Source organism: Bacillus rossius, chromosome 7 (genome assembly GCF_032445375.1).
Source record: "Bacillus rossius redtenbacheri isolate Brsri chromosome 7, Brsri_v3, whole genome shotgun sequence".
Taxonomy (NCBI): Eukaryota; Metazoa; Arthropoda; class Insecta; order Phasmatodea; family Bacillidae; genus Bacillus; species Bacillus rossius.
The window spans coordinates 50727914-50753874 of NC_086335.1; the positions used below are offsets into that span (position 1 = coordinate 50727914).

Genomic DNA, 25961 nt, shown 5'->3' on the forward strand with positions numbered 1-25961 from the left:
TCCCGAAAGCAAGCGTGTTGTAATCCTCAAGTTTATGACAAAAATTTAAATATTGAAATGTAGAAATGTGTTGTAATTCTTTTTAATAGTTTTACTTGTGATGTTACAAAAAATATTTTTAAAAAATATTTTTAGATGCGTATGCTTTAAATAAGAAAGAACTAAAACTACTGAAAAACCTTTGATCGTAGGCTTTCGTAACCATAGTTTTTTAAACAAAATTTTTTTGGGAAGGGGGGGGGGGGGGGAGTTAAGACCAACTCTAAATAAATACTGAATTGCTCGATAGTTCGACTTGCTATATTGCAGCAGTAGTATAGAAATGCCGATACGGGTGCAATGTATTTCTTATGGGACTACGGCTTGTTGGCATCGACAGCTTACTGGCGGCTGGTGAATGAGGATTTCAAGCCTCTTTTTAGGATTTTTCACCATGTTTAACTAAATAAATGTTTTTTTTTTCCTGAAATAAATTTTTTTGACGTGATAACGTTTTATAAATCGATGAACGCCGGCTGCACACACGAAAAAGCATGACTCATTATCACGTTCCGCCTGAGCCGAGCGTGCAAGCAAGAGCGCGAACAAGTGATAGAGAGGCACGATCGGCCTAAGCGTTCGGCTTGTGACATCTATCTCTCTTCCACTCACGTTATCACGTAAAATTATCGTTATTATGACTTACAGACAACCCCCCTTCTTTTTTTTTTTTTTTTTGCATTTAGCCTACTAATGATTTAACCAAGGACAAGAATCGATCGAATCATTTGGAGGCTGGTAGATGAGGAATTTATACCTATTTTAGGATTTTTTCTTTGGAAACCAGTTGCCTAGAAAATAGTTTGTAATACTACAAGAAACGTATTGTAACTTTGTACAACACATGGCTATAGTCATTTTTGCACATATTAAATACTTTTTTCGACATACATAATATGGAGTATTTCTTAAAAAAATTGGTGCATAATTTTATATTTGAATTGATGTTTCATTCGAGTATAATTTTTTTCAACCATGGAAAAGATATTCGAATAGTTAATAATTTGACTTTATTTGGTTTAGTATCATTATTAACCTTCCGTTAGGCGCGCGCGCCTGACAGGTGCATTCTTATCTTGTTTATGTTCCCTGCACGAGGTCGTGTGTCGGGGAGGGGGCTGCTATCGTCTAGCTTCCTAACTTTTGTTTCTTCTTTGGTTAGTTCATGCATGACTGTTGACGGAGTTACTTCAAGGCTGTGGCAGCCATTTTCACCCTGCAGGTGCAGCGCGACTACTGACGTAAGTTTTTCGACTATGATATTTTCAATTGCTATCTTCACCAAATTGCTTATTAATTCTATTCAATTACACACTTATTAGCTAAGATTGTGAATTTAACATTAACTACTGAAAAAATAGAATCACCTAGTAGGTGTGACGCGACTTCATGTGTTTGTTTTACAATATGTGTTTCAGGATGGCTGGGAAAAAAATAATTTATAACTTGGATAATCCTGAAGACGTCAAGAAAATCCATAGTATGCTGTTTGATGATACTTCGGGAGATGAGGACTTTGGAGAACAATCTGATTCTGATAGTGAAGATCAGATACACAAGCGAGAGGAAAATTCAGACACTGAGCAAAGCTGTAATGAATCAGATGGTGATGATCCCGGTAATGCATCTTACTACATGGCAAACCATAAGAAAAATGGTAAGATCGTCGATTCGTACCAATGGAACAAATGCCCATGTCCGAACAAGAGGAGAAGAGGTAAGCAAAATTTGTTATTACACATCCCTGGGGTTATAGGAACAGCAATGAATGCTGAAACCATTTTAGATACCTGGCTTATTCTTTTTGATGAGTCAATACTCGACTCTGTTGTTGCATGGACAAACCAACATATTGAACTTGTAAGACCTCAATTTAATCGCCTCAGAGATGCACGTTCGACGGATGTAATAGAGATGAAGGCTTTTATGGGTTTGTTGTACCTAGCTGGTGTGTATCGTGGGTCACGCCTGAACTTAGAAGACCTTTGGGATCCCTCTGGGGATGGTGTTGAAACATTTAGGCTCACCATGTCCTTAAAACGCTTCCGATTTTTGATGAGGTGTATTCGATTTGACAACAAAGAGACGAGAAATGAAAGGAAAGAACTAGATCGAATTGCACCAATACGAGAATGTTTTGAAACATTTGTTGCTAATTGCCAGAAAAGTTACTCTCTTGGAGAGAATGTCACACTTGATGAAAAATTAGAAGCATTTCGGGGTCGTTGCGGTTTCCGCCAGTACATTCCCTCCAAAACCTGCCAAATATGGAATCAAGATCTTTGCACTTGTAGATTCCAAAATGTATTACACTTTCAACATGGAAGTATATGCTGGGAAACAACCAGGTGGACCGTATGCTGTCAGTAATCATTGTACAGATGTTGTTCATAGGATGGTATCGCCCATAGTCAACTAAGGACGAAATGTTACTACTGATAATTGGTTCAGTGATGTTCCACTTTTGAGTGATCTGGTCGATAAAAAACTATCCCTTGTTGCCACACTGAAAAAAAATAAATGGCAAATCCCTGACGTATTCAAACACATGGCTAACAGAAGTGAAAAGTCTAGTATATTTGGATTCAGAAAAGAAGGGACTTTAGTTTCCTATGTTCCTAGGAAAAACAAAAATGTATTTCTCATATCCAGCCTTCATTTTGACGATGCAATCGATGATTCTACTGGGCCTTCAAAAAAACCGGACATCGTAACATTTTACAATGAAACTAAAGGTGGTGTGGATACGGTGGATAAATTGTGTGCAACGTATAACGTGGCGAGAAATGCTCGGCGGTGGCCTTTGGTAATATTTTTTGCTATGCTCAATGTGGCCGGTATCAACGCACAAGTCATTTACTCTGGAAACGGTTATGTTGTAGCCAACCGCAGGACATTTTTACGCCAACTTGCCAAAAGTCTTGTTTCAGAAGAAATGACACGACGCAGTGCTGAAAAACAGAATTTACACATAACACTTCGGCACAGATTGACAGAAGTAACCAAGCAGCCTCTCAAGTGTAGGGAATCGAACAGCAAATCACAAGAGATGAACGACCAAAACAATAAAAGGAAATTGTGTGAGCCTTGTCGCGAAGACAAACAACGCAAAAATACCAAATATTGTTGCGCTACTTGTGGCAAATATTTGTGTTTGAGTCATGTCACTATTATTTGCAAAGATTGTTATGAATGTAAGACATCTTCTGCAGATGATGGTTTGGAAGTTGATAGTGAATAAGTGCAAAAGGCCTGTGAGTTGGTGAAAAAAAGACAGCTGAAAAACAAACAGTGTCTGCAATTTTTATATTTTATGTGTTCTCTGAATTTTTAGTGCTTTTGTTTTTTCATTTTATCATGCTATTTTACTTCAAAACATATTTCCATCTGGACTCATTTATACGAGAAGAAAAGTTTGTATATTACCTATTAATTTCACAAAGATTTGGATTGTGTATGTACCAAATAAGAAGTGTAAATAATGCATGGAATTAATCGAAATATAAGAACTTACATATTTCATAACATATCTCACTAAATTATGTTTTATTTAAATACTGAAAAATAATTTTAAAATATTATACCTGAATTTCTTTGTTACTGATCTACAGCTATTGTTTTGGATTTTTTATGCATTTATACTGTGGTAATATTAACAATAAATTATGAAGATTCTTATGTTAAATAAATTTTAAATTTACATTTTAAATCTTTACATATATACAGTTCAAATTTACATGGTATTGTAATGAAACTCTTCAGTAGTGGGGATTTATGTTGGTGGAAATAGGAGGAGCACCTCACAGGTGCATTGCGCCAATCCATGTTTGAAACATAGGTGCGCCTATCGGAAGGTTAACATGCTAAGTCAAAACTGGAACACTATTCAGGGATCTGTTTACAAATATCTTTAACTACTGGAGGTACTGGGACAACACAAGACGTAAATACATGGGTAAGAATCCGAACCCAGAATTACTGCGAACATTTTTTTTAATGATTTGTTTAATTTCATGTAAATGTTCAAATTAAAAAATATATTTAAATTACATAGTATTTCTGTTCCGTTAAAAAATGTCCGTTGCATGATGGGATAATGTTCAGGATTGTAAGTAGAAGTTCAGTTTCTCCCGTTTTATGGAATCAGCAACTTTTGATCGTAGGCTTTAAACAAAGTATTTTGACGTGATAACGACTTATAAATCGATGAACGCCGGCTGCACGCACGAAAAATTATCACGTTCCGCCTGAGCCGAGCGTGCAAGAACCGGCCAACCACCGTGCAAGAAAATCTTATATAATTTCAAATTAGGTTAAGGCGGGCTTTTTAACTAATTGTTCGTGATTATATTTAAACCAATTATTTAAATTAAATTTGCAAAAACTGTAAATAATATTTGAAAATAAAAAAGAATGCAAATTTTTATCAATGTTTTCTTATTACGTTTTCACGTAAAATTATCGTCCGTAAACCGACTTTACAGACAACCCCCTTTTTTTTTATAAAAGGGGGGGGGGGGGGTTATGGAGGGATTGTTGGAAGAGGGGTAGTTGTAACATGTCCGAGGAAATACTGAAGTGCCTGACTGGAACTGGAAAACAGTGGGATTCCGATGGAAAATTGACCTCGGGTGAAAACAATGATGATAACCAACAATCTTGTGAATTGTGGCAACAATTTAGAAAATTTAGAAAATCGATGAGAACGAATCCTTTTATGAAGCTTAGTTCTTTGTGTTTACCCGCGTATTTTCTGCGTTGAAAAAAATCGTAAAAAAATGTTCACGTATCACGATTAACACTTCAAAGGGGAATTTGATTCTTTTGAGTGTTTTCGCTATGTACACCCGAGTAGAGACGAATCCAGTGAAATTACCCCCCCCCCCTTTTTTTTGTTGACAGAATCCCACCTCCCTACTAATTAGGGGAAAAATGCAATGGATAAAATTAGTTAGAAGTAAAAATTTTTGTCTATTATTTTTTTTAAATACACTTATTTATTGCGGATGGATATTTATTAACAACATACTTAGATTTTCTCTAATGTTGAGACTAAGTTGTTAGTAACTAAATATTTGGTCTATTTAGGGGAAAAAAGCTTAACCATTATATTTTTGTATAATTTTATACATATTTTTTTAAAAAATATTTCTAAAGGTGTAAAGAGCATTATTATGGCCGAAAAAAAACGTATTAACGCGTCAAAGTTTTAAAAAAAATTTGGTACGAACTTTACCGTTCCGTCTTTTTTTTTATGTGGAAGAGTGTATTTCAGACACGAGGTGGCCTCCCCCCTGCCCTTCTCGTAACCAATATTATCACTTTCCCTCATCAGTACGCCCCTTCACTCGAGGTCTTCAGTTGTTGGAACTGTTCCAAACTGACAAAAAAAAAATTGTGCTGGATCAAACATACATATATATATATATAGTTTGGTCAGACCAGTCAGATCTACCTGATTCGCAGTAGATCTCGCAGCTGCGCGGGCGGAGCGCACAGGAGCAACGGGAGACACGGCACCGCGCCACGGCGGGCTGAGGCAGAAAGCCAGCCAATCAGAGGCGAGGGCCCTCGAGTGCTGGGTCATCGCCGGCGCGTGGGGGGGGGTCGACGGTGTGTGCGTGTGTGCGTGTGTGTAAGTGGCGGGAGAGAGCAGGGGAGAGGGCTGGGGCATTGTCTCCCGATCGCTGAGCCGCGCTGAGACAATGCCCAGCGGGAAGCCACCGCTGGGAGGATCGAAGGAGCAAGCCAAGAGGAGGGGAGGGTCTTAAAAACATGCCCACGCAGAAACACAGGTTCTTTGCAACGGGCCATATTTGGTTTGCGTTTAAGGAGGGGTCTCCTAAGCCTGGATGTCCGCCCTACCCCCACCCACCTACCCGGCCCGTCATTTTAACAAGTTAAGGGTTATTTCTGGAAATTTTAACACCATAGAGAGACAGGAAAAATTTCGCAGATACATTTTGTGATGAGCTGAAATGTAACTACTTATACCTAGAGGCGTGTATTTTTAGCGAAAAGATTTCGCGACTAGCCGAGAGTTAAAAAAAAACCACTGTAGCATCGTCTGTGGTTCGTGATTGGTTGGGTTTCTTTCAGGTGCATGTTAACTGTTGGTACACGAATTACAGACGTGAATTATTGTAGAAGCAAAAGCGTCCTGAATGGTCAGGATAAAAGAGGAAATTATCTAATGCAGAAGGTCACCGGTTACAATTTAGAAACCACTAGTGTCGTCATACATTATTGCAGTCTAATGACTTTTTTTTCGCGAAGTATACCTGCTTTTACCTTTGTATTGCTTTTGCTATTGGCTAACAGTTAATCCGGAGGACTCTGGAACGATGAGAAATCTTCAACCAAAAAGTACCCAATCACAAGTTACCAAGCTGGGGGCGTCTTACTAATATTTACTTATACATTTACACGAAAATAACTGTATTACTAAAAAAAATATTGTGTTCAGTAATACTGAGTTTGGATTATTACCCGGCATTTATGCTTTATATTGTCCCAGTAACTCCAATAGTTACCCGTTCCAGTATTAACCGCGCACATAATAAGCATGCTACAACAAAATAAGGTTGAAATTGTTGAATATTGAATTATATTTTTCATGCTTTAAAAATTATATTTCAGTGAAACATCAATAATTAAAATATAAAATTATACACCAATTTTGGAATAAAAAACTCAGTATTATCTCGAAAAACGTATTTCATATAAGCCAAAATAACCATAGCCATGTGGGGTACAAAAGTTACATATAGTCTTTGTATTACAAACGATTTCTTGGCAACTTGTATCCAAAGGAATCTTTCGTAAAAATACAGAAAATTTTATTCTGTGTATTGTAGCACGTTAAATATAAATGTTGGAAACTGTCCACTGAAATCATATTGAGTTTATCTCTAAAAATGTTTTAGTTTTGTAATTTAATGTTTCGGCATGCTCCTGCAAACTGTAGATTGTTTATTTTGTTTGCTCATTCTTATTTTGGGTTGTATGTATCTCACCATTCAATAAACAACTTGTTAACATATTTTCTTATTATAGTGTCCCGAAAATGTCGTGAAATTAGTTTACAAGTTATTTGTAGACATCCTGTACCGAGAAAAAAATCTTGTCGTTATTGACCGTTGGACAGTTTGACAATTTCGTTGACTTCGATAAATTTATGACCAACATAGGCGTTACAATTTTACACCCATCACTTCCCCGGGTCTCAGAAAGTAAGCGAGTCTTAAACTGCGTTATCGGGTTCGACGCTCGTTCATCGTGGTCCCTTTATACCCTTTCGTATAATACTTTACAGATATAATTTTTATGTGTTACATCCCAGCATAAAGTATACGGCATTTGGTGGGAGTACTTTAGTGAATGGAACGGAAGTCACATGGAACGGAAATGTGTAACCGCCATATGTGGCGGATCGCGAACCTAAGTTCACAAATACACCCGGTACATTATAGAATCAACTGTTTAATGAATTTTGACAAAATGGGCAGGGTTTTAATAAAATTACTTTTATCGGAGCCGTTTCATTATATAGTTTAAAATTTATGTTTTGCTCCGGCAGCGAATTCTAGCTGCTGGTACGGAAACTATGTGTGATTCGCGTCAATAAATGTATATTTATCACGTTCAGCACTATTTTAAAAAAAATTCTACGTTAAATTTCGTGTCCGATTATCTTAACATAAGTGTATTTGCAACATGAGAACACATAAATCTAAATTTTCTCGTTACCGAAGTTAGATGCTACACATTTCTGGCGCTTACTCAAAGCCCTGCTTGATTTTTTTATATTTTAATAAAAGCTGTTTGTTCAATACAGAATCCTCCAATACAGACATATCTAATAAGCGACCCGCTAAACAATTAAGTCTGCTCCCACGAAATAAGTTTTTGTTATTAAATTATTTGGTTTTTACGGTTAAAGAAGAAATAAATGGAAGTGTGTAGCTTTAATGTGTACCTATATCTAATAGAAATTTCGTTTATTATAGTTTATTACCTTCTCAAATACACCAACTATCTCCATTTACAAAAGCCAAAATTATGTATTATTTTTGTATGGCCCACCAATTTTTTTTTTTTCATTGGCCCGATGAATAAACTAAATGAATAAACCTGTTCCAACAGGTTCCTGATTTTTTTAGTGTTTGCCCTTCTCTAATGACTTCGTTGTCAACAGAACGTAGAAAAAATCGTGTTCAGGTATCTGCAACAAGGTTTTTTTGTTAAAAAAAATACTTTTGAAGTAGGGGGTAAACAGTGTTATTTGGCCCGACTTGGGCCGACGTTTATTTAGTCGAATGTGGCAAACAAGCGCTTTTAAAGCGAGTGTTTTTTGTCTACTGTTGCTGAGGGCCTTGCTCAACCAGCAACAGACCTGAACATCAAACAGCAGGAAACGTTGCGAAACAAATGGTAAAAGAAAGGCTTTTTCGCAAATCACAGCTTCACACGAGGCAGTCAGCCAACGTGCGGAGCACGTCGATGATGATTATGATGATGCACTCGTGACTGTGTTGGCATTCGTAACGGTGCCAAGAGAGGTGGGACGGGCTGTGCCTGGGGTCACGGGTCAAGGACTCCTTCGTGCCTCGACAGGAATGACGTAGGAATGCGCAAGGACATTTCACCTCCGTATCCCCTTCCTTTCGCAATCCCGCGTCGATACTGCCGCAGCACAATGGCTGATTCCGAACTCATAATAATGTAGTATCCGGAATTAACTCCCTTATAATATTTCGTGATTTGTACATTAATTTAAATTAATTCGTAATATGGCACTGAGCAGCGCTTCAGTACAATTTCCTTCAGTTCAGTTCAATAATTCTAGAATGGGTCCCGATAAGGGACAGCTGTGCGTTTTCCTGTGTTTAATTAATAGATATCTCAGCTAAAAAAATAGTAATAATTCTCAAAATGCCACAATCAAAAACGTCATAAAGCCAGATCACTCTGAGATCACCTTTTATTTAAACATTTTTTTTCCATAATTAATATTTCGAACAAGATGCTGAACCAATCACGTGAAAACTTGAACACGTTACTGGCAAAAGCCATACATAGTTTACCTATTTCCGATTGATTATAAAATACACTTTTCAAAAATATTACACGCATGTATAGATTTCTCTAAGCAATTACAGGCGTTTAAATCTCTACAAAATTACAACATGAAAATTATGTCTTATAATGAAAAAAATCAGAGGGCGGTTCGTATCAAGTAATTCAAAGTCATTAAGCTTACAGTCGCGCGCTTTCATTACAAAAATCATCACTGGCTGTGCGATCAATCAAAAACGATTACGATAAGATAGCGATCATCCAATGCTACATATTCATAATTACTCATAAAGGCCAAAAAATATTTTTATATCATACCTCTGAAAAATTCAGTTTTACAACCGTATTTAAGGAAAGTTAGCAGAAACATATACAAAGTGTTAGGTATACATTGATAGCAACCCTAGGCAAGAATGACACGCTTATACGCCCGATAAGTACCAAGCTTAACATGATCCGGCATGAACTAACGTTAATCTGTACAACTAGAACTCAAATGGGCTATACAGGGAATGGCCAACGTTATGGTCGCTCATAGTAATAGGTATAAAATAATCTAAACTTATATTAAACATGAAGCTCTCTTACTCAAATTACATACGTCGGAAAAAAAATATTTGAAAGTCTATAATTTTGCGAGACTTGTCTTAGAGCTTCAAAATATCGTGCAATATTGCTAGTAGTTTGAACGAGCACAGGTTCGGTTCAAATGTCAAACAACCAAGCGAAGAAAATTAAATGTCACGGAAACAGGCTGACTCAAAAACCAAACTGTAATTATGAAGGCGACCCGAAAGATAATTTAAAAAAAAAAAAAAAATCCCTTCGTCACAACATAAAGGCGTAGGTAGATTTCGAAGTATATATTTCTTCTGGAAATGTTTTAGGAAATCCTATAAACTCCAGGAACATTTAAATTAATGTATGTACATAACAACCAATATGTTTGCCAGTATTTAAAAAATATCAATTAAACATTTTCTTATTTCATGCAGTGAAAGTATTTTGAATGTTTTGAATTAAATTTATTTTAATCCAGCACTGAATGTTATAACGAATTTCATATTATGCCTACTAAGGTAGTTATGCAAATATTTTTGACCTATTTTATCCATTGCACTAATAGGTGGTCATAGGGAAATTATTTTGGGATAAAGTTTAAAGGTAATATGAAGATGGTTAAAAATAAATTTGAATAAATTTGATACTAAAGAAGTTTTAATTTTTTTTATATTTCAACTCCTGTTTTTACTGTAGTAGTTGTTTTCAACAACAATTTTTTCACCAAAAGGTTTTAGATAAAGTTTAGGTGTTTTACAATCAATTTTAACGGATTTGATAGTTCATCTATTAAAAATAGTAATGAATTTGTCTTTCTACCCTTGTTATTTTTCAGGGATTTAAAACTGCGTGAACAGTTTTATGTCGTCGAAAAATCGCTAATTATGTTATTGCTACCGGCAGCGTTGGTAAATAGTGCAAAAAGCTATTTCGGTATTTTTTTTATGATAAATCATTAATTTTATGGTCAGTGAAAAACTACCTGGAAAAATCAGGGAAAAGTCAGGGAATTATGATTGCGGAATTTTCTAAACGCATTTTCGTGCGAAACACCCTAAGTTTGAGGCCGACCAGCTATTTAGAACGAAAAAAAAGTTTCTAACATGATTGTTTAGTAATAATATTAGTAGGCCTACTGTAGTTTAATGTAAGTAGAAATACGGTCGGTCTCGCCTCTAAAGAATAAATATCACACGTACTAATTTTGCGTCGCACCCATTAATCCGGGATGGTGGACAGAGGCTTACAGAATACGGTCCGCGGAGTAGCTTTCGCTGTACACGCAGACTCACGTGTGAACTTTCGTACGAACCTATACATCACCTGGTGGTCCCACAGGGAAGTCATCAATAATTTGGAACATCCTCCGGCCGGCCATATTGCCGACGGGGAAAAACTGAGGCCGGGAGAGTTGGCGGCAACTTTTCCGCCAGAAGCACTTTCCCGAGAGGGGCGGGGAAGGGGGAGAAGGCGGGCGACCTGCGGACACAGATCACGTGACCTCACAGGTCGCCGCGTGTTACTTCGCCACCCGTTAGTTCCGCAGGGAAACTTCTTTCACAGCTGCGGTCCGTGTCGTTAGTGGGCCAACTTAAAAGAGGCGGCATACTGAATTATTTTTGCTTCTAATATTTCGTGTTTTTGCACGTGAATTTAAATTATTTATTAATGTAACCATATTTCATAATTTGTAAAAAAAAAAATCCCTCTAATCAAGTCCATATTTATGAACTTAAAAGCCAAATTTTTATGTCAGTCCCAGCATGTCCTGAAATCATGAAATAATGTGAACAGTTTCGGATTAACCGTTAGTGTAGCCTTTGTCAGTAATATATTTATATTTATTACATCACTCGTTAAAGCATTACAAATTTGGTTTCCCCAAAAGTACTGAAACACGAATTTTTCAAAGTTTTGAGAAAATTATTTTATTTATTTTTTAATAATTTACTATAAATAAAATCATTGTAACAAGGTTACATACGAACAGATAATCCAAAACTGTGTACCACTTGATTTCGTGCTTTTAGTACATAAACATATGTCTTTACGTTAAAAAACATATATGCACTTGTTTATTACATTAATTAGTAAATTAATTTAAAGTGTTTGTATTACTATCATGTGCAAAATCAAGAATAATTAGAAGCCAAATCAATTATGATACTGCCCCCATAGCTGTTAATAATCAGAAGCAGTTGTTTCTCTTGGTGGTCTGGGGAGAGGGAGGGGAGGTCAGCGATTTGAATAAGTTAAATTGTTATGGCTGAAAATTATGCTAACGAGATGTTGCTTAGAGTAGGCATCCTTCAACCAATAATCAGGCAATGACGTTCATGCATGATTTCTCACCGAATTACTTACGCTCATTGCAACACACCTCCAAGGATTATATTCGGATTGTATAACGTGGCAGGGAAATGCTGGTGAGAGTTTTATAGCTTCTTACATATGTAGGCTATAAGCAGAAGTGAATTTATGTGAACAGGGAAGTATTTTTCTCTTTGATAAAAGGAATGATCTCAGCCATAAAATTGAGAACTAAGACGAAATTTTTCATTCATTAAATAAATGTAACAATTTTCTAATACTAAAGATGTAGGTAACTACTTTATTGATGAAATGGAATCAGGGATAGAAATTGGGGCAAGATACTTCAGCTCAGAGCTGTTTGATCGACAAATTAAAAAAAAATAACTGTACAATGCTCGAAGCCGAATCACGCTTCGTGTATAGCCACATCATGTCACGACATATTTCTAGAATAAATCTTACGTGATACGTATCAGTAAACGGCTCCGTCCTCTGAGTGATAAACGACCACTCGGCTGTAAGGCTTGCTGCCGTGCCGACCGCGTTTGTCTTTGGTGACGGATTGCATGCCTTGCAGTCCGAGCGAAATACATTTCCCGCTGTCTTTGATACGCCACACACATATTTACGGCCCGAAATACATGGCTATGATCTTTTTTTTTTAATTGACGCATAATAGTACATTTCAATTGATCTTTCATTTAAGCATAATATTTTTTAACAACGGATAAGCGAAGATTTAAACATATTGACTTTATTTTGCCGTATAATGTTAATTATGTGCGCAGTTAATACTGAAAAGCTATTCAGGAAACGGTTTACAAATACCTTTAACTATTGGAGGTACCTACTGGAACAACACAAAGCATAAATCCCCGGAAAATAATCCGAACACAGTATTACTGAAAACACTAGTTTGTAGTGATACAGTTGTTTTTATGTACATGTACAAATTTACGAATATCTGTAATACTACAGGAATATTTCTGTTTCATTAAAAAAAAAATAAAGATTGCGTGTAACTCAGGCACGTGATAGAAATGAAACTTCTTTGGTAATTCAAATCTTGACTCGTAAGTACATCGTAAGGGGTAAAACGGCACAGAGAGAGAGAGAGAGAGAATAATTTATTTTTCTAAATAAACATTAATCAAAAAAATTATTACTCACTTCAAAATAAGATCAAAAACCGTTGTGTTTGCCCTATGTCCAAACACTCCCTTACTAGATGCCAGCAAGTCAGGGTGGCGTCAGGCGCAGGCGGGTCCCTACCGCCGCGACCCGCCTATCCCTGCAGCACGGCAGGGTTCAAACTGAGCCGCACGCCGCCACGTGGTGCCCGCTCAAGGGAACGAGGCCCGATTAGTTCTCTGCACCTTCCTAAACATATTCTCTGTCTTTTTCGCGTCAGAAACGTTTCATAATAATGTTTCGCGAAAACGTTGCATTTAAATCCGGCCTCGGCACTTTACTCCCATCGCGTCCACAGTAACAGTGTACTGTTCCCGCTGAGAACTGGCAAGTTCGTAACGGCGTGCCGCCGTGTGTGTTTGCAGAGCTACAAGGAGAAGGAGGCGGGCAAGGTGGTGCTGTACACGACGACGATGGGCGTGGTGCGGCGGACGCACCAGGACTGCGTGGCCGTCAAGAAGATCCTGCGCAACCTGATGGTGAAGTACGAGGAGCGCGACGTGTTCATGAGCCGCGAGCACCAGGCGGAGCTGCGCGACCGCCTCAGCTGCGAGACGGTGCTCGTGCCGCAGATGTTCGTCGAGGGACAGCTCGTGGGGGTGAGTCTCTGGCGGACACTGGGCCATCCTTGTAGCCTGTATACGCTTGAATAGCTAGTGAGTGTGAGTCTCTGGCGGACACTGGGCCATCCTTGTAGTCTGTAGACGCTTGAATAGCTAGTGAGTGTGAGTCTCTGGCGGACACTGGGCCATCCTTGTAGCCTGTACACGCTTGAATAGCTAGTGAGTGTGAGTCTCTGGCGGACACTGGGCCATCCTTGTAGCCTGTACACGCTTGAATAGCTAGTGAGTGTGAGTCTCTGGCGGACACTGGGCCATCCTTGTAGCCTGTATACGCTTGAATAGCTAGTGAGTGTGAGTCTCTGGCGGACACTGGGCCATCCTTGTAGTCTGTAGACGCTTGAATAGCTAGTGAGTGTGAGTCTCTGGCGGACACTGGGCCATCCTTGTAGCCTGTACACGCTTGAATAGCTAGTGAGTGTGAGTCTCTGGCGGACACTGGGCCATCCTTGTAGCCTGTACACGCTTGAATAGCTAGTGAGTGTGAGTCTCTGGCGGACACTGGGCCATCCTTGTAGCCTGTATACGCTTGAATAGCTAGTGAGTGTGAGTCTCTGGCGGACACTGGGCCATCCTTGTAGTCTGTACACGCTTGAATAGCTAGTGAGTGTGAGTCTCTGGCGGACACTGGGCCATCCTTGTAGCCTGTACACGCTTGAATAGCTAGTGAGTGTGAGTCTCTGGCGGACACTGGGCCATCCTTGTAGCCTGTACACGCTTGAATAGCTAGTGAGTGTGAGTCTCTGGCGGACACTGGGCCATCCTTGTAGTCTGTACACGCTTGAATAGCTAGTGAGTGTGAGTCTCTGGCGGACACTGGGCCATCCTTGTAGCCTGTACACGCTTGAATAGCTAGTGAGTGTGAGTCTCTGGCGGACACTGGGCCATCCTTGTAGCCTGTATACGCTTGAATAGCTAGTGAGTGTGAGTCTCTGGCGGACACTGGGCCATCCTTGTAGTCTGTACACGCTTGAATAGCTAGTGAGTGTGAGTCTCTGGCGGACACTGGGCCATCCTTGTAGCCTGTACACGCTTGAATAGCTCGTGGGGGTGAGTCTCTGGCGGACACTGGGCCATCCTTGTAGCCTGTACACGCTTGAATAGCTCGTGGGGGTGAGTCTCTGGCGGACACTGGGCCATCCTTGTAGCCTGTACACGCTTGAATAGCTAGTGAGTGTGAGTCTCTGGCGGACACTGGGCCATCCTTGTAGCCTGTACACGCTTGAATAGCTAGTGAGTGTGAGTCTCTGGCGGACACTGGGCCATCCTTGTAGCCTGTACACGCTTGAATAGCTAGTGAGTGTGAGTCTCTGGCGGACACTGGGCCATCCTTGTAGCCTGTACACGCTTGAATAGCTAGTGAGTGTGAGTCTCTGGCGGACACTGGGCCATCCTTGTAGCCTGTACACGCTTGAATAGCTAGTGAGTGTGAGTCTCTGGCGGACACTGGGCCATCCTTGTAGCCTGTACACGCTTGAATAGCTAGTGAGTGTGAGTCTCTGGCGGACACTGGGCCATCCTGGTAGCCTGTACACGCTTGAATAGCTAGTGAGTGTGAGTCTCTGGCGGACACTGGGCCATCCTTGTAGCCTGTACACGCTTGAATAGCTAGTGAGTGTGAGTCTCTGGCGGACACTGGGCCATCCTGGTAGCCTGTACACGCTTGAATAGCTAGTGAGTGTGAGTCTCTGGCGGACACTGGGCCATCCTTGTAGCCTGTACACGCTTGAATAGCTAGTGAGTGTGAGTCTCTGGCGGACACTGGGCCATCCTTGTAGCCTGTATACGCTTGAATAACTAGTGAGTGTGAGTCTCTGGCGGACACTGGGCCATCCTTGTAGTCTGTACACGCTTGAATAGCTAGTGAGTGTGAGTCTCTGGCGGACACTGGGCCATCCTTGTAGCCTGTATACGCTTGAATAGCTAGTGAGTGTGAGTCTCTGGCGGACACTGGGCCATCCTTGTAGTCTGTACACGCTTGAATAGCTAGTGAGTGTGAGTCTCTGGCGGACACTGGGCCATCCTTGTAGCCTGTACACGCTTGAATAGCTAGTGAGTGTGAGTCTCTGGCGGACACTGGGCCATCCTGGTAGCCTGTACACGCTTGAATAGCTAGTGAGTGTGAGTCTCTGGCGGACACTGGGCCATCCTTGTAGCCTGTACACGCTTGAATAGCTAGTGAGTGTGAGTCTCTGGCGGACACTGGGCCATCCTTGTAGCCTGTATACGCTTGAATAGCTAGTGAGTGTGAGTCTCTGGCGGACACTGGGCCATCCTTGTAGCCTGTACACGCTTGAATAGCTAGTGAGTGTGAGTCTCTGGCGGACACTGGGCCATCCTTGTAGCCTGTACACGCTTGAATAGCTAGTGAGTGTGAGTCTCTGGCGGACACTGGGCCATCCTTGTAGCCTGTACACGCTTGAATAGCTAGTGAGTGTGAGTCTCTGGCGGACACTGGGCCATCCTTGTAGCCTGTACACGCTTGAATAGCTAGTGAGTGTGAGTCTCTGGCGGACACTGGGCCATCCTTGTAGCCTGTACACGCTTGAATAGCTAGTGAGTGTGAGTCTCTGGCGGACACTGGGCCATCCTTGTAGCCTGTACACGCTTGAATAGCTAGTGAGTGTGAGTCTCTGGCGGACACTGGGCCATCCTGGTAGCCTGTACACGCTTGAATAGCTAGTGAGTGTGAGTCTCTGGCGGACACTGGGCCATCCTTGTAGCCTGTACACGCTTGAATAGCTAGTGAGTGTGAGTCTCTGGCGGACACTGGGCCATCCTGGTAGCCTGTACACGCTTGAATAGCTAGTGAGTGTGAGTCTCTGGCGGACACTGGGCCATCCTTGTAGCCTGTACACGCTTGAATAGCTAGTGAGTGTGAGTCTCTGGCGGACACTGGGCCATCCTGGTAGCCTGTACACGCTTGAATAGCTAGTGAGTGTGAGTCTCTGGCGGACACTGGGCCATCCTTGTAGCCTGTACACGCTTGAATAGCTAGTGAGTGTGAGTCTCTGGCGGACACTGGGCCATCCTTGTAGCCTGTACACGCTTGAATAGCTAGTGAGTGTGAGTCTCTGGCGGACACTGGGCCATCCTGGTAGCCTGTACACGCTTGAATAGCTAGTGAGTGTGAGTCTCTGGCGGACACTGGGCCATCCTTGTAGCCTGTACACGCTTGAATAGCTCGTGGGGGTGAGTCACTGGCGGACACTAGACCATCATTGTAATCTCTAAACGCTTGAATAGCTAGTGAGTGTGAGTCACTGACGGACACTGGGCCATCCTAGTAGTCTGAATATGCTTGAATAGCTAGTGGGGGTGAGTCTCTGGCGGACACTGGGCCATCCTTGTAGTCTGTACACGCTTGAATAGCTAGTGAGTGTGAATCACTGGCGGACACTGGGCCATCCTTGTAGTCTGTATATGCTTGAATAGCTCGTGGGGGTGAGTCTCTGGCGGACACTGGGCCATCCTTGTAGTCTGTACACGCTTGAATAGCTAGTGAGTGTGAGTCACTGGCGGACACTAGGCCATCATTGTAGTCTCTAAACGCTTGAATAGCTAGTGAGGGTGAGTTTCTGGCGGACACTGGCCATCCTTGTAGTCTGTACACGCTTGAATAGCTAGTGGGTGTGAGTCACTGGCGGACACTAGGCCATCATTGTAGTCTGTACACGCTTGAATAGCTAGTGGGGTGAGTCTTTGGCGGACACTGGCCATCCTTGTAGTCTGTACTCGCTTTAATAGCTCGTGGGGGTGAGTCTCTGGCAGACAATCGGCCATCCTTGTAGTCTGTACACGCTTGAATAGCTCGTGGGGGTGAGAATCTGGCGGACACTGGGCCATCCTAGTAGTCTGTATATGCTTGAATAGCTAGTGAGTGTGAGTCTCTGGCAGACACTTAGCTATCCTTGTAGTCTGTACACGCTTGAATAGCTCGTGGGGTGAGTCTTTGGCGGACACTGGCCATCCTTGTAGTCTGTACTCGCTTTAATAGCTCGTGGGGGTGAGTCTCTGGCAGACAATCGGCCATCCTTGTAGTCTGTACACGCTTGAATAGCTCGTGGGGGTGAGAATCTGGCGGACACTGGGCCATCCTAGTAGTCTGTATATGCTTGAATAGCTAGTGGGGGTGAGTCTCTGCCGGACACTGGGCCATCCTTGTAGTCTGTACACGCTTGAATAGCTAGTGAGTGTGAATCACTGGCGGACACTGGGCCATCCTTGTAGTCTGTATATGCTTGAATCGTTAGTGGGGGTGAGACTCTGGCGGACACTGGGCCATCCTTGTAGTCTGTACACGCTTGAATAGCTAGTGAGTGTGAGTCTCTGGCGGACACTGGGCCATCCTTGTAGTCTGTACACGCTTGAATAGCTAGTGAGTGTGAGTCACTGGCGGACACTAGGCCATCCTTGTAGTCTGTATATGCTTGAATAGCTCGTGGGGTTGAGTCTCTGGCGGACACTGGGCCATCCTTGTAGTCTGTACACGCTTGAATAGCTCGTGGGGGTGAGTCTTTGGCGGACACTGGCCATCCTTGTAGTCTTTACTCGCTTGAATAGCTCGTGGGGGTAAGTCTCTGGCAGACAATCGGCCATCCTTGTAGTCTGTACACGCGTTAATAGCTAGTGGGGGTGAGTCTCTGGCGGACAATCGGCCATCCTTGTAGTCTGTACACGCTTGAATAGCTAGTGAGGGTGAGTCTCTGGCGGACACTGGGCTATCCTTGTAGTCTGTACATGCTTGAATAGCTAGTGGGGGTGAAACTCTGGCGGACACTGGGCCATCCTTTAGCCTGTACACGCTTGAATAGCTAGTGAGTGTGAGTCTCTGGCGGACACTGGGCCATCCTGGTAGCCTGTACACGCTTGAATAGCTAGTGAGTGTGAGTCTCTGGCGGACACTGGGCCATCCTTGTAGCCTGTACACGCTTGAATAGCTAGTGAGTGTGAGTCTCTGGCGGACACTGGGCCATCCTTGTAGCCTGTATACGCTTGAATAGCTAGTGAGTGTGAGTCTCTGGCGGACACTGGGCCATCCTTGTAGCCTGTACACGCTTGAATAGCTAGTGAGTGTGAGTCTCTGGCGGACACTGGGCCATCCTTGTAGCCTGTACACGCTTGAATAGCTAGTGAGTGTGAGTCTCTGGCGGACACTGGGCCATCCTTGTAGCCTGTACACGCTTGAATAGCTAGTGAGTGTGAGTCTCTGGCGGACACTGGGCCATCCTTGTAGCCTGTACACGCTTGAATAGCTAGTGAGTGTGAGTCTCTGGCGGACACTGGGCCATCCTTGTAGCCTGTACACGCTTGAATAGCTAGTGAGTGTGAGTCTCTGGCGGACACTAGGCCATCCTTGTAGCCTGTACACGCTTGAATAGCTAGTGAGTGTGAGTCTCTGGCGGACACTGGGCCATCCTGGTAGCCTGTACACGCTTGAATAGCTAGTGAGTGTGAGTCTCTGGCGGACACTGGGCCATCCTTGTAGCCTGTACACGCTTGAATAGCTAGTGAGTGTGAGTCTCTGGCGGACACTGGGCCATCCTGGTAGCCTGTACACGCTTGAATAGCTAGTGAGTGTGAGTCTCTGGCGGACACTGGGCCATCCTTGTAGCCTGTACACGCTTGAATAGCTAGTGAGTGTGAGTCTCTGGCGGACACTGGGCCATCCTGGTAGCCTGTACACGCTTGAATAGCTAGTGAGTGTGAGTCTCTGGCGGACACTGGGCCATCCTTGTAGCCTGTACACGCTTGAATAGCTAGTGAGTGTGAGTCTCTGGCGGACACTGGGCCATCCTTGTAGCCTGTACACGCTTGAATAGCTAGTGAGTGTGAGTCTCTGGCGGACACTGGGCCATCCTGGTAGCCTGTACACGCTTGAATAGCTAGTGAGTGTGAGTCTCTGGCGGACACTGGGCCATCCTTGTAGCCTGTACACGCTTGAATAGCTCGTGGGGGTGAGTCACTGGCGGACACTAGACCATCATTGTAATCTCTAAACGCTTGAATAGCTAGTGAGTGTGAGTCACTGACGGACACTGGGCCATCCTAGTAGTCTGAATATGCTTGAATAGCTAGTGGGGGTGAGTCTCTGGCGGACACTGGGCCATCCTTGTAGTCTGTACACGCTTGAATAGCTAGTGAGTGTGAATCACTGGCGGACACTGGGCCATCCTTGTAGTCTGTATATGCTTGAATAGCTCGTGGGGGTGAGTCTCTGGCGGACACTGGGCCATCCTTGTAGTCTGTACACGCTTGAATAGCTAGTGAGTGTGAGTCACTGGCGGACACTAGGCCATCATTGTAGTCTCTAAACGCTTGAATAGCTAGTGAGGGTGAGTTTCTGGCGGACACTGGCCATCCTTGTAGTCTGTACACGCTTGAATAGCTAGTGGGTGTGAGTCACTGGCGGACACTAGGCCATCATTGTAGTCTGTACACGCTTGAATAGCTAGTGGGGTGAGTCTTTGGCGGACACTGGCCATCCTTGTAGTCTGTACTCGCTTTAATAGCTCGTGGGGGTGAGTCTCTGGCAGACAATCGGCCATCCTTGTAGTCTGTACACGCTTGAATAGCTCGTGGGGGTGAGAATCTGGCGGACACTGGGCCATCCTAGTAGTCTGTATATGCTTGAATAGCTAGTGAGTGTGAGTCTCTGGCAGACACTTAGCTATCCTTGTAGTCTGTACACGCTTGAATAGCTCGTGGGGTGAGTCTTTGGCGGACACTGGCCATCCTTGTAGTCTGTACTCGCTTTAATAGCTCGTGGGGGTGAGTCTCTGGCAGACAATCGGCCATCCTTGTAGTCTGTACACGCTTGAATAGCTCGTGGGGGTGAGAATCTGGCGGACACTGGGCCATCCTAGTAGTCTGTATATGCTTGAATAGCTAGTGGGGGTGAGTCTCTGCCGGACACTGGGCCATCCTTGTAGTCTGTACACGCTTGAATAGCTAGTGAGTGTGAATCACTGGCGGACACTGGGCCATCCTTGTAGTCTGTATATGCTTGAATCGTTAGTGGGGGTGAGACTCTGGCGGACACTGGGCCATCCTTGTAGTCTGTACACGCTTGAATAGCTAGTGAGTGTGAGTCTCTGGCGGACACTGGGCCATCCTTGTAGTCTGTACACGCTTGAATAGCTAGTGAGTGTGAGTCACTGGCGGACACTAGGCCATCCTTGTAGTCTGTATATGCTTGAATAGCTCGTGGGGTTGAGTCTCTGGCGGACACTGGGCCATCCTTGTAGTCTGTACACGCTTGAATAGCTCGTGGGGGTGAGTCTTTGGCGGACACTGGCCATCCTTGTAGTCTTTACTCGCTTGAATAGCTCGTGGGGGTAAGTCTCTGGCAGACAATCGGCCATCCTTGTAGTCTGTACACGCGTTAATAGCTAGTGGGGGTGAGTCTCTGGCGGACAATCGGCCATCCTTGTAGTCTGTACACGCTTGAATAGCTAGTGAGGGTGAGTCTCTGGCGGACACTGGGCTATCCTTGTAGTCTGTACATGCTTGAATAGCTAGTGGGGGTGAAACTCTGGCGGACACTGGGCCATCCTTGTAGTCTGTACACGCTTGAATAGCTCGTGGGGGTGAGTCTGGCGGACAATGGCCCACCCTTGTAGTCTATACACGCTTGAATAGCTCGTGGGGGTGAGAGTCTGGCGGACACTGGGCAATCCTTGTAGTCTGTACACCCTTGAATAGCTCGTGGGGGTGAGAATCTGGCGGACACTGGGAAATCCTTGTATTCTGTACACGCTTGAATAGCTTGTGTGTGAGTCTCTGGCAGACAGTGGGCCATCCTGGTCGTCTGTACACGCTTGAATAGCTAGTGAGTGTGAGTCACTTGCGGACACTGGGCCATCCTTGTAGTCTGTATATGCTTGAATTGCTAGTGAGGGTGAGTCTCTGGCGGACAATGGGCCATCCTTGTAGTCTGTACACGCTTGAATATCTCGTGGGGGTGAGTCTCTGGCAGACACTGGGCCATCCTTGTAGTCTGTACACGCTTGAATAGCTAGTGAAGGTGAGTCTCTGGCGGACACTGGGCCATCCTGGTCGTCTGTACACGCTTGAATAGCTAGTGAGTGTGAGTCACTGGCGGACACTGGGCCATCCTTGTAGTCTGTATATGCTTGAATTGCTAGTGAGGGTGAGTGGCGGACAATGGGCCATCCTTATAGTCTGTACACGCTTGAATAGCTCGTGGGGGTGAGTCTCTGGCGGACACTGGGCCATCCTTGTAGTCTGTACACGCTTAAATAGCTCGTGGGGGTTAGTCTCTGGCAGACACTGGGCCATCCTTGTAGTCTGTACACGCTTGAATAGCTCGTGGGGGTGAATCTCTGGAGGACACTGGGCCATCCTTGTAGTCTGTACACGCTTGAATAGCTCGTGGGGGTGAGTCTCTGGCGGACACTTCCCCATCCTTGTAGTCTGTACACGCTTGAATAGCTCGTGGGGGTGTGAGACTGGCGGACACTGGGCAATCCTTGTAGTCTGTACACGCTTGAATAGCTAGTGAGGGTGAGTCTCTGGCGGATACTTGGCCATCTTTGTAGTCTGTACACGCTTGAATAGCTAGTGAGGGTGAGTCTCTGGCGGACACTGGGCCATCCTTGTAGTCTTTACACGCTTGAATAGCTAGTGTTGGTGAGTCTTTGGCGTACACTGGGCCATCATTGTAGTCTGAACACGCTTGAATAGGTAGTGAGGGTGAGTCTCTGGCGGATACTTGGCCATCTTTGTAGTCTGTACACGCTTGAATAGCTAGTGAGGGGCGGACAGTGGACCTTCCTTGTAGTCTGTACACGCTTGTATAGCTAGTGGGGATTAGTCTCTTGCGGACACTCGGCAATCCTTGTTCCCTGTACAAGCTTGTACAGATAGTGGGGGTTATCACCTGGTGGACACCCATCCATGTCATCTGTACAAGATTGAATAGCTACTGGGGTTAAGTCGCTGGTAGATACTTACCCTTTCTTGTCATCTGTTTATTGGCTAAAGATCTCAGTCGGTGTCAAGGAGTTCTTGGCTTGTTTGGGAATAATGGTTACTGTCTTTGATCCGACCTAAACAGAACCAAGACGAAAATGAAGGGAAAAAAACTAGGAATATTAACATGACTTCGTAACCTCCTTGCACATGACAAAGAAAGTTGTTAATAGAAACGCCGGGCTAATTGCCGCCTTCCAGCCTTGGAAAGGGGGGGGGGGACCCTTGAGACACCTTCCTCGGCTGGACCTCCAGAGATTTTTCAAGCCCGGATCAAATATTTGTCCAGATTGTTAAGATCTTTTTCTTCTTCAGCAATCATACAAGTACTGCAGATAGTTAACCAAAATAATTATAAAATAATAAAACACAACAGCTGGCAAGTTTATGTCTAAAGTGCCAAGAGGGGTTACAGTTATTGTTAGTACTATTATTATGTCCATTGAACTAGACTCCTAGTTGGAGTGGACACTCGTTCATCCTTGTACTCTACTGCAAGGAGTAATAAAAACAAGGGTTGGAGGACAAAAAAAAAATCATAAATTTCTTAGTAGGCACACTATTGAATCCGTTTAGATTGTTTGTAAATCCTTTGATTATTGTCTAGAAAATATTTGTTAAGACGAATTATTACTGAAAGTAAGTATTTGAAAAATTAGGAGTAGATTTTAAGAAAATATATATTATATTTTCGTATCGTGTAGGCTACATTATTAAATTCGTTTTTATTTGTTGTAAAACCCTAAAATATTGCCTCAAACTCTCGTCCGAAATACTTTTTTAAACCACGAAATATCACTGCAAAGGGGGTAGAAAATAACAAGGTTTGACGGACGAAAAAATTAATAACGTCCTTAGTAAGTAAAACTATCAAATCAGTTCAAATTGGTTGTATACCTTATTAATATCACATAAAACTTTTATCAGAAACAATTTTTGATACAACCAACCATTGTTGTTAAGGGTGAAATAAACACGTGTTAAAGGACAAAAAAAATTGGTCTGAAACAGTTTAGATAAGAAGAATTATTTCCGTAAAACCAGGGTTTGAAATAAAAAAAAATCAAACCATCGTTATTATTAAATTTTTTAGAAATAATTATAAACCATCTTAGCATTGTCTTTAACCTTGGTCCAAAGCTAATTTTTATACGACCACGTATTAGTGCATGGGATTAAAAATAGTTTTGAAGGTAGAAAATTCATAACTACCTTAGTAGGCATAATATGAAATTCGTTCTAAACTATTCATTTCTCGATGCATTGAGTTAAGAGTCAAAAACGTTTGAAACATTTTCGCTGCATGGAATATAACAAAATGTTTAATTGATTTTTTTTTTAATATTGGAGAACATATAGGATTTAACGTGCATTGAGTTATAATTTTACAGAAGTTTATAGAAGTTTCCAGAACAATTACATAAGAAATATGTACTTCGAAATCTACCTACCCCTGTAAGCTGTGCCATAAGGTTTTTTTTTTGTATAAACCAAAGTTAATACTAATAATTTCCTTATGAAGTAGAAATATTTAGCAAAATTTATTCGTTCATTTGAACACTGCTAAAATATTTCCAAATCATCTTAAGGAGGCATTAGTGTGTGTTTCTTCGGTGTATTGTTACATCGCTAAGCGCATGACACATAGAAACAAAATTTTAATATCCTATGGTTAAATACTGTAGACATCGTCAAACGTACATATTCAATTACATAATTATATACGTGCTTTTAACAAAAAAAATTCTCGACATACAGTTTCATTCTATCATAAAAAGTCTCTAATTATTTTTTTTAATTACCTACCTATAATATCTCCTCTTGTTTCTTGCGATTTTGAGTCCCCCATTTATGCTTGTAATTATTTAGTTACGCCAGTCACAAACACACACATTTTTAAATAAATAAACAGTGTCTACAGTAGCGGCGGTCAGTGGACGAAACTCTTATTTAATGAGACCATTTCAAAACCACCGCCTCGCTGCAACTTCAAAACAACCACACAACTGCAGTAAGACTCAACGAAACTGTTGGGTACGCGCACATTGCGCTGACAAGACCGGATGGGCGAGTCCAATTGGCATCGGCGCAAAGTGGAGGGGTGTACGGTGCAAGGGCTGGAGCAAACCTGTTGTGCCAGCCAAACATTTTTCACGAAAATAAAAAAAAATGACCCAGTTTCAAAGTTATTATTATTACTGTTAAATCTAAACTATTTACAATAAATTATACATCAAATGGAAGGTAAACTAACCTAGTTTTTCTTGAAAATGTGCACTATGTGCACCTTTAGATATACGGCACACATCCAACCTAAAGTACAATCCTTCTCACACTTTAGTTAACACGTCCGGAGTAATGAAAGCAATAGCCTCTTCAATTCTGTGTCTTAAATCTGGCAAATCATTAGGTAGCGGCGGAACGTAGACACGATCTTTTATAAAGCCCCAAAGGAAAAAAAAATCTCATGGCATTATTGTCAGGTGAACGTGGAGGCCAGCGAAAAAATTTTTGTCTTTTCGAAATGCCTATACAATCGGCGGATTTTTTTTTTTTTTTTTTTGGCACAGGGAGGGATCAGAATTAAACTTTATACTAATTCCACGTTGAATTGAAATTAAAGATTTACTCTTAGCAAATTACAGAACACAAAACGCTTTACGCTCAGGAGTCGCTATGAACAGCTATGCTTTGCTATACAACACAATAATTCGCTATATACAGCTATATTTTGCTATACAGCCCCTATACTTTACGATATACTGCTATACTTTGCTATAATTCGCTATACACATCTTTACTTCGCTATAAAACAGCTTCACTTCGCTGTACACCGCAATACTTCGCTATAGCTATACTTCACTACACACATCTATAATTCACTATACAACCGCTTTACTTCGCTACACACCGCCATGCTTTACTTTACACCGCTTTACTTCGACGACCGCGAGAACGTCATTCCAGGCTCGAAGTTGTCGCTCCGCGCTAGAAACCGCCGGGTGGGTGTTGGCGTAACGACGCCGTTTCCAAGGTCGCGCCTGTCACGTATGGGCGGGGCAGTTGTTCGACAAGGTCGCGTACTACATAACATACAACCCCCTCCTTCCTCCACCCCTTTATCCTTCCATCAAACCACCTCATTCAGTCGCGCGAGAGCAACTT

The 25961-nt window shown here is 42.5% G+C and overlaps 2 protein-coding genes across 2 annotated transcripts in view; both read left to right on the forward strand.

Moving 5' to 3' along the window:
* Positions 1-25961, forward strand: part of LOC134534001 (glutaredoxin domain-containing cysteine-rich protein CG31559-like) — a 172479-nt gene that overhangs the window by 93720 nt on the left and 52798 nt on the right. Inside the window, exon 2 of the mRNA XM_063371890.1 lies at positions 13548-13781. Within this exon, the coding sequence (XP_063227960.1) occupies positions 13548-13781 (234 nt within the window). The remainder of the gene's footprint in view (positions 1-13547; positions 13782-25961) is intronic.
* LOC134534000 (piggyBac transposable element-derived protein 4-like) lies at positions 926-4042 on the forward strand. Its single transcript, XM_063371889.1, has 2 exons — positions 926-1280; positions 1458-4042. The coding sequence occupies exon 2, from the start codon at positions 1459-1461 to the stop codon at positions 2407-2409; it is 951 nt and encodes a 316-aa protein (XP_063227959.1). The 5' UTR covers positions 926-1280; position 1458; the 3' UTR covers positions 2410-4042.

Bases quoted from the DNA above. Each gene is read 5' to 3' on its own strand.
- LOC134534000 (XM_063371889.1), top strand. From the start codon at position 1,459: ATGGCTGGGAAAAAAATAATTTATAACTTGGATAATCCTGAAGACGTC.